The 9,547-nt window shown below is 49.5% G+C and overlaps 1 protein-coding gene across 1 annotated transcript in view; it reads left to right on the top strand.

Annotated features, from left to right (window-relative positions):
- BORCS5 (BLOC-1 related complex subunit 5) overlaps positions 1–9,547 on the top strand; it is a 44,372-nt gene that overhangs the window by 22,607 nt on the left and 12,218 nt on the right. Inside the window, exon 3 of the mRNA XM_015408543.1 lies at positions 1,787–1,944. Within this exon, the coding sequence (XP_015264029.1) occupies positions 1,787–1,944 (158 nt within the window). The remainder of the gene's footprint in view (positions 1–1,786; positions 1,945–9,547) is intronic.

Genomic DNA, 9,547 nt, shown 5'->3' with positions numbered 1-9,547 from the left:
CCAAAAACAAAAAACAGCAACCTGGTTCCGGGGGGGGGGGGGGGGGGGGTCGGGGCAGAAATCAAGGCCTTTTGGGCATCCATGTATGTACTGTGGAATCCCCAGCCTAGTTTCTGTTCCCCTTGCATGCTGCCCAGTTAGAAGGACCTGTCCATCAGCTGCCTTTCCCATCTAGGGTATGGATGGGACGAATGCCTGGATGGGAAGCAGATAGAGGGCAGACCAGTGAATCGTGTTGGCATCCTCTCTTGTGAATAGCAGGTTCCGGACTCATAAGAGTCTTTTGATCATTTAATTTTTTTCCCCTAACGCAGCTGACTCATTGCAGGGCACAGTCTGAGAATCAAGGGTCTCCATCACTTCGCTCTGTCTTTAGAAGTGGAGCGGCCGGAAGGGCTGTGCGTGAGTGAAGCAGCTTTCGGCAGGCTGAAGGGGGGGGGGCTTGAAGAGAGCTATAATAGGACGGTTAGCAGATCTCTCTTGCCGGCCCCCTTTTTTTCTTTCTTTTTTAATCAGCCACCCATGTCGTCTCTGCCTCCCAGAAGATGTTTCCAAATTGGAAAGTCTTGGGGAAGATTTTATTAAAGTATAAAAATGGCTAAATTGGTTTCCCCCTCCCCCGACTCCCTGTTAGGAAGTAAGCATTTAATCAAATCTTCTTAATGGCAAGGACCACCACCCATTTTTGCACACATAAAGAGCAGCTTATGGTGGAGCGGCATGTTCATAATTTTATCTGTAAAATAGTCTTGTCACCTTTCAGACCACCCTGCCAAAGACAGTGTGCAATACAATCAAGGTCAGATAAAATGGGATAAGACAAGTAAATTATGGAACCACACTGGCCTTCTTTCTAATGATCAGAGATGTGTACATAAAGGGGGGGGGTAGCAGTGCTGAGCTAAAGGCCCCTCCCCCTTTGAGGCTGCGTACAGCTTTTCCTACCCGTCTTCCATGTTCCGTGCTCTGTTGTGTTTTACTTCCACCTTGAGTGATTCCAGCCCTTTGGGAATCATGCACCAGGAAGTGCTGTGCAGCCAATCTGAGCTTGTTGTGTATTGGTATCACCTGGGGCGAAGGCGCAGTGTTGCATCTCTGAGGCACATCATGGGCCAATGGAACTCTTTTGTGACTGTTTTGCAGCAACGCCTGAAATAGTGGGGGCGGGGGGGGGGCTCTTTCTGCATTGACTGAGACCTTTTTGAAATTTGCACTGTCTGTTTTTGAGCATCACGTAGCTGGTGAGTCTTCTGATAAGAGACATGTGGACTGTGGCCCTGAGATCTGAGAGTATTAACTGGTACTGAGGATCAAAACAAACCAGATCTTTTCCTTTTTTTAATAGCTAAATTGCAGTCAGACAAAAAGCCCAGTTTGGATCACAAACAGAAAGGACAGGCATGTTAATCCTTCTACCACTACCCTTTGATTCTGTCTACTAAAACGATCCTTGTTATGCCGTAATTACCCCTGGCATCCATTTTTTTTTCATTCCAGGGTTAATTCCAGCAGGAGGAGTGTGGTTTCAGTAAAAACCATGCAGACGTGGCTCCCTTCCCCCATGGCTTTGATCCAAATTGGAGGTCCACACAGTTGCAGTTTAGCTTCGAAAAACATACAACCTGAAAAAGTTTTGCCAGGTGGCATTATGTGGACAGGCGGGTGTCAGAGAAGCAAAACCACTTTGCTGCCATCACAGCCACAGAGTGGGCATTTCTCCAAACTCCTTGATAAACCAGATGGGGCTCCAAAGGGTTGCTTATGTCTGTTATTGGCTCTCTTCTAGGTCTACTCAGTGGGCAGACGTCTCCGACCAACATTAAACTGGAGAAGCTGGATTCTCAGCAAGTTCTGCAGCTCTGTCTCCGGTACCAAGACCACCTTCACCAGTGCGCAGAGGCAGTGGCCTTTGACCAGAATGCTTTAGTCAAGCGAATAAAAGAGGTATGGGAGAGGCCGTGGTTGCAGGTGGAAAGTGAAGCGAATGGAATGTAGTGGCTGCCTGTAAGGGAGGGCAGTATAGCCCCAGTAGTGAGCATCCGTCAGATTCACTGGCAAGGAAGGAAGGATGTCACAGGCTGTGTGAATGGAAAAGATGGCATTGTCGGTGGGACCTGGGCTTAGAGGGGCTGTCTGCCTAGAGAGAAAAGGCATCTGTTTTGTTTGTAGTTGGCCAGGAAAGCGGGGCTTGCAGTCTGCTGCAGCTCCCCGGGTGCAGGGTGACGCTTTCCTGGCTAGCTTCGCGTGAACTTGTGTGTGGTGTGCTGCGCTGCTGCTTTGCTTGCCTGGCGTCTTTCTCATTGTCTGGCAAAGGCAGTTCAGATGCTACTTTCAGACAGCAGTCAGTGCTGTGATGGGAAGGCAGGAGCGCTGACTCTCTTGCTGTATGCTTTTGAATGCAGCTGTGCTGCATCTGTGAGTCTACAAGATTTCCCTGACTGTGACATTGGCCCCAACTTCGGTGTGGATCTTTGGTGGGGGGAGAGACTTCCTGTGTACTCATAAATGCCATTCCAAGTTAGATGGTTAGATTGTCATGAGGACTGTTCTGGTGGGAAAAGGTGTCCAAAAATTGTAAATGAATGTGAGCAAGCCCAGGTAGGTGGCTGTTTCTGTATGATCTTCCCAGAAAGTAACACCTGAACCTGGCTGGAGGACAGATGCCATCCGGGTTTCTTCCAGTTGCCACTGACTACAGGGATTTGAATTTCAGTCTTTGTTCTTCCCAAGAGTTTGGGTCAAACCCAATCAACCAATGGAACAAAATATCCAGTGAAATGGCAGTTGCCACACATCTCCTTAGTCCTGGCTGCTCAACACCAACCCAAAGAGGATGCCTTCTCGGCTCTTCTGTTGACAAATAGCCTGATCCCATCAGATCTCAGAAGCTTAGCAGTATTTTGAAAGGCGACCTCCAAGGAATACCAGGGCAAACCACCACTGAAAGGTCTCTTGCCTTAAAAACAAGTCTAGCTCACCACCTAGTGGTGCATAATGCTAAAGAGCTAGAACTTCTGGCTGCCAGACAACCTTAGTATCTCCTGGCTATTCTACACACAATGCCATATGATGATGATGATTTATCTCTAGTGGGAGGCAGGACCACATTTGTGGGGCAGCGATGGGGAACGCTGCTGTTTGCCTCCTTCCGGTTGGCACTTGGGACATAGACAGTACAGTCTAGAAGACAACTTCAGCTGTTCTTTAACAATTCTGATGCCCAAAAAATGAGAAGGTGGTCTTTTAGACCTTGAGAGAATGGTAAGTCTGAACTGGCGCCTTGAATTGTGCCAGGAAGACACAAAGGAGTCAGTGTTGCAAGGAGTGTGAGGGCGAGAGATGCTAAACAGTATTTATTTTATTATATTTGTAGTCCACCTTTCTCACTGAGACTCAAAGGAGATTATACAGTGTTAAGTCAATCATTCGGTATGAAGAGATGTCTAATAACTAGAACTAGAATTACAGAATGGGGAATGAGCATGGTGGATTAGATACAATGCAAAGTGCAGGTACAGCTCTAAATGATAATAAAGTTACAAAAATGCATTTGACAATGTTAAAGTGGTACAATAAGTTTGGGATTGATAAGAAAGTAAGTACTGCATATGTTTCAGGTTTCCCAAAATTTCTATTTTTTTGAAGGAAATTTTTTTTCCTTAGATATTTTTCAAAATTTCCAGAAATTTCATATTTTGGGATGGGGACACACACAACTAGGTTGGCAAAATAATATGCTAGAGTGTTTGCTTTTAATTTTTATTCATTTATGCCTTTAATCTGAATTATGGCTCACCTCTCTCCAAAGGGTTAAGGTGGGTAACAAGATGTGAACTGCAGAAATAACCATCCCTCTTGTTTGTTTGTTTATTTCATTAAACTTATGAATCACCCACCCTTGCAAGCAGGCTCTGGGCGATTTACAGCTTTATAAAACATTTAAAATACAGTCAGTCTATATAATTAAGTTTGCCAACAGTACTCAGGGCCCGGTAAATCAATAATTTAAAACCAGTCCAAGATAGTAATATAATAATCCCCCTTTACCAGCCACACTGTTGTCCCGCGTAGCAGGGCACGGTATGTGGGGGCCATAGGAAGGAAAGGAAAGGTGCCAGTCTTAACCTCCCGTTGCTGCCCTCAGCTAAAAGCCTGGTGGAATATCTCTGCCTTACAGGCCCTGCGGAATTACATCAGATCAGCCCTGATGTCATTCAACAGAGAGTTCCACCAGGTCGGGGCCAGGACCGAAAAGGCCCTGGCCCTGGTTGAGGACAGCTGGACCTCCTTAGGGCCGGGGATCACCAGCATGTTGTTACTAGCCAGTCTCCGTGTTCTTCTGGGGACATATTGGAGGAGACCTTTAGCAAAAGTCAGCTTGAAAGGAATGGTCTTTCTGCCTTCTGGAAGGCTTGGGGCTTTGGTGAGTTTCCAGAAGAAATGGATTCTAGAGGTGAGGGGCTTCGGAATGCCCTTCCGATTTAGTGCCTAGATGGAAATCACACAACAGCATTCCTGGCTGATATCAAAAGTCCAGGAAGGCATGGAGGATGTCTCAGAATATGTTTGAGGATGATCAGCATTTCACACCGACTCTAGAAAGCAATCAGGAGCCGTTACAAGCTCTGGTTAATGTTCTCTCGCCCGTCTCCATCTGAGAGGGAGCTACAGCATTAGAGGCGCAGTGAGTTACTGCTTATTACAGGCAATATTTTGTAGGCATCAACTCGGTCAGAGTTACCCATTAGGGGAGGGCTGTACAACCATCCCGAGGCATTCCTTTAGAGTAAGCCTTTCAGTGCATCAGAGTCCTTGTGTTGCTCTGTTTAATGAGGCATCCAAGAGTCTGGAAGCCATCCAAAGGGCTCCCATTCTGCAGCCCTGTCTGTTATTAGGTGGGACAATCCATTTTTGGAATCCTGGCATACTTTTGCTTCCCTGTCATGCAAGGGTTGACTTGCTGGTGGGTCTGGTTGACATACTGCACATCACAGGGCCAACTCCAGCCTACAAAGTTTATTAAGTTGAATGTTTTTAAAGTGGAAACTTCTGCAGCGGGTTTAAATTGTTTCCACACCCAGTGAAATGGCATGCTCTGCTTGATTGTATTTTATCACAAGTGTGGAAAGGGAGGAAGCCACAGGAAAGACCAAGGGAAAGTTGCTGGGTTTCAGCTCCAGCACGAGAGAAGTCAAGCTTTGATTTCGACTGTGTAATGCTGACTCCTGGACTAGAGTGTTCGAGCTCCATGGGGGCTGAGGACCAATCTCCATTTAGGCAGATTGTCCAAAGAAGAAGTATCTGCAGTTATCTCCTCAGTGGAAAGAAGTCCCGTCTGTGACCACATGGAGAGAATGTGGGGAAAGAGGGTTGTACTGGAAGTACAGGCAGAGAGGTGGAAGGAAGATGCAAGCGAGTGTCTTTGCAAATGATAAAAGCACAATCTGTGTAATAATACCTTCAATTAGCACCAGCCAAAATGACATAAAACTGCCAAGATGACATAAAAAGCCAGCCAAAATTATATAAAGCTTTTGAATTCATTGGGTTGCCCTGGTTTGGTGTAGTGGTTAAGTGCGCAGACTCTAATCTGGGAGAACCGGGTTTGATTCCCCACTCCTCCAATTGCAGCTGCTGGATGACCTTGGGCAAGCCATAGTTCTGTCAGAGCTGTTCTCTCAAGGACAGTTCTGGAAAGAGCTCTCTCAGCCCCGCCTACCTCGCTGGGTGTCTGTTGTGGGGAGGTGAAGGGAAAGGAGTTTGTAAGTGGCTCTGAGACTCTGAGTGAAGGGCAGGGTATAAATCCAATCTCCTCCTCCTCTTCTTCTTTTGAATGAGCAGCAAAAACACAAGGTATTCTCCCTTCTCTTCCATGTGCTGGAAGTTCACAAGTTGCCCATCTTTCGCTGCTCATGGATCTGGACCGTTCTCATAAAGAGAAGGTCTTGTAGTGGTTGGTAATGTGTTGACTCCATTCTAGCAATGGAAGCCCCTCTAACTTTTCCCTTGGACACGTGAAGTGCTCCTCAAGGACTTCTGCTAAAAGTTAAAAGAGCTCCTGATGGCCAATTTTTTAGTTGTAGAACATTCCTTAACAGGTCGGGGCAACTGGCAGAGGGTATATAATGGTGTGCCTGTGGGATTTGCTGGCTGAACTTTGAAGAGGGTCATTCATTTCAACTTTGGGTGATTCCAGAGGGGGTAGAATTTTCCTGCTGTCAAACCCTACTTAGTATCAGCTAGCTGCCATGTTTTGCATGTTCCCTTCTCTGATCTTGGCTTGCTCGCTGCTCTGCCGCTTGCAGTAAACATTGCTAGGGAGACCGTGAGAGCCAGTTCTGCCAGACGGCGTTATCTGTCTGGCCTTGTGAAGGAGGGAGGGCTTGGGTTCCACCGCTGGTGTGAATCTTTCGGCTCTCATGAGGCACTACGACTCTCCTGCTTATCATGTATCCTCCCACCAGGAGAGTTCCCCCCCGCGCGCTCGAATTTCATTTGCTTAGCCATCTGCCTCATCCTGCTATATGTAAGGATGTTTCCGCCCCATGGGCATTCCTAACAATAACCCTGTGGATAGGGTACCAGTTTTGTAATCTAATAAAGCATAACGCTTCCTTGGAAACGTGTGTGGAGATTTACTTGCTGCTGCACCTGACAGAAATTGTTAGGAATCAGTTTTCCTCCATCGAGCCAAGTCTCTCCTGAGTGAGATGAGCGGTCCCGGTGGGGCAGGGGTTCCTACCCCGACAACCATGTCAGTGTCCACCCTGGTCACTACGACGGTGCCTACCCCGGTCACTACGGCGGTACCTACCTCAATTACTACAGTGGTGCCAGTGACGACCCAAACCACAACAGCGGGAACGGGGGCACCCGTGACGACGGTGAGCCCAGGAGGACCAATCTCCACGGATGGAGGGGCCACCCCTAGATTGATGGTTTTGTTTATCCCGGTGCATTTGGGGAAAGGAATGACCTACCGCCGTAAAGAGAGGGATTGGGGCCGGCATCTGGGCGACTCCACGCAAACTACCTGGTCGATGCCAGGGAGTAGGAGTTCGGACAGTCTAGCTCAGGGAGCTTCGGAATGACCCCGGGTAGACCCATCTTGTTCCCACCGAGATCGTCGGTCGGTCCAGGTTTGGACGTGGATGGGAGACTGGATGTGTTGGAACTGTACTGTCGCACTATAATGCGAGACATGGGACAATTGTTCCATAATCTGCCGGGGATAGTGGCCCAGGCGGTGCAGACCCAACTGGCTGCCCCATAAGTTCCACCGGGACCTGGTCAGCTGCAGCCGGCTCCACCACCACCTCCCCCCCCTCCACCACCGCCGCTGCCTGGGCAGCCACAGGTCCTGGCGCAACCGGTGGGTCCAGCCCCACCGCCGGCAATGCCACAGCCCAAGGACTTGCTTGATGTTACGTTTGATGGCGACCCGGAGAACCTTTCTTTCTTTATCGTATGGGTGATGAAGTTTGTTGAGCGCTGGGCTCACCTGTTCCCCGACAAAGAAACGCAAGTGGATTTCATCACTTCCCACCTGTGGGGTGCAGCGACTAGCTGGTATGTGGGGCTCCACAACCTGGAGGCGATGGAGTTGGAGAGCGTTGATGCCTTTATGTGGGCGCTGTGAGCTCAGTTCGAAGACCGCACGGCGGGTGAAAAGGCGGAGGCATTCCGCCGTACTTTCAAACAAGGCAAGTTATCTGTCTGGGAGTATTCCACCGAGTTTCACCGGCAAGTGGCCAAAATCTGGGACTGGACAGACCCAGTGTTCGTGCAGCAGTACCGGTTGTGCCTGAATGCGGAGATTCAAAACTCGGTTTTGGGGACCCGAGACCCGCAAACCTTGGCAGCGTGGATGCAGGAGGCAGAGAGCATCGAGAGCCGCTTGCGCACTATGCGGCTGGATATTGTGGTAGCGGCCAGGAAAACAGCACTAGCACCCCACCCCAAGGCAAAAGCCGCCCCCCCCTCTTGCCATCGGTCAGGGAGCAGCAGATGAAACAGGGGCTGTGCCTTTGATGTGGGGACCGCGGCCATTTCACCGCTAACTGTCCCTTGGGAGAGGGCAGAAGAGCGATGGCGAAAGAAAGTGACAAGAGCCAGAGCGACTTGCTTCCTAGAAAGGGCACGACAAAAGCAAAAGGCCCCCGCGCCCTGCAAGCCGAGGTGGATGTGTTGGAGAACGAGTCGAGCGGGGGGGGGAGACGGTGCCGGCGGGAAAAGGCCAGGTCCTGCTGTTAGTGGCGCTGAGCAGCAGGACCCACCAATGGAAGTGCCTAAAGTGGTGAGCAGCTACCCACCCCTCTTTTTCGTGAGTGTGACTCTTATAAATCCCACTTTGGGCACGCACATTAGGGTCCGGGGCCTCATCGATTCAGGGTGCGGGCGGGATTTAATCAACCCCTCCTTGGTTGCTAGCCTGGATGCGGACGTGGTCCGGCTGGCCGAGCCCTTAGTCTTCACCCAAATGGACGGGTCCCCGATGAAAGAGCCCTGTAAATACAAGACTGTACCGTTACGCATGGGGTCAGGGGACCATTGGGAGGAATTATTGTGTCCCCAGCGACCAAATTCTCCCTGGTACTGGGAAACCCATGGCTCCATGGGCATGATCCCTATATTTTGTGGGGTGACAGGATTATAAAGTTCATCTCCCCCAGATGCCAAGGCCATCTCTGGAACCCGAAGTGGGGAGTGGCTCCTGGCAATGACCAAGTTCGGGCATGCTTAGCTGCTGAGGAACTGGCCAAAATCCCTCGGGAGTATAGAGATCTAGCTCAGGTTTTTGGCGAAGCCGAAGCTGATGAGCTTCCCCCACACCGCAATTCTGACTGTGCAATCGAGCTGCTGCCGGGGCATAAAATGCCCAAGGGAAAACTCTATGCCATGAGCCCATGGGAGAAAGTGGATGCGGAAATTTATTGACAAAAACTTGGCTCGAGGTTTCATCCGGCCAGCTTCTTCCCCGTACGCAGCCCCCGTTCTCTTCTGGAAAAAGAAGGATGGGGGTTTGCGGCTGTGCGCCGACTACCGGGGGTTGAATGCTGTCTCCTCTACAAATGCTTACCCTATGCCGTTAATCAAGGATCTCCTAGCTGAAGTGGCTAAGGGGAAGATCTTTTCCAAGCTTGATTTGCATGACGCTTACTTTCGGGTGCACATAAGGAAAGGGGATGAATTTAAGACTGCTTTCAATACCCCTCTGGGAAAGTTCGAATACCTGGTGATGCCATTTGGTCTCCAGGGGGCTCCAGGGGTCTTCATGAATTTAATAAATGAAGTGTTGCATGAGCACCTGTTTAACGGGGTCCTTGTGTACTTGGACGACATTTTGCTTTACTCCCCCGACAAGACCTGTCATGTGCAGTTGGTGAGAGAGGTCCTCAGAAAGTTGCACAAGCACAAACTATTTGCCAAACTGTCAAAATGCAAATTCCATACAACGGAGATTGATTTCCTGGGCTATCACATCTCCCCTCGTGGCATAGAAATGGACTGGGGGGCAGTAAAAGACGTTTTGGGGTGGGAGGCCCCC

This window comes from Gekko japonicus, unplaced genomic scaffold (assembly GCF_001447785.1).
Source record: "Gekko japonicus isolate JY-2015 unplaced genomic scaffold, Gekko_japonicus_V1.1 scaffold1193, whole genome shotgun sequence".
Lineage (NCBI taxonomy): Eukaryota > Metazoa > Chordata > Lepidosauria > Squamata > Gekkonidae > Gekko > Gekko japonicus.
Note: the sequence above shows the minus strand (reverse complement) of the source record. Positions and strands in the feature narration are given on the sequence as shown.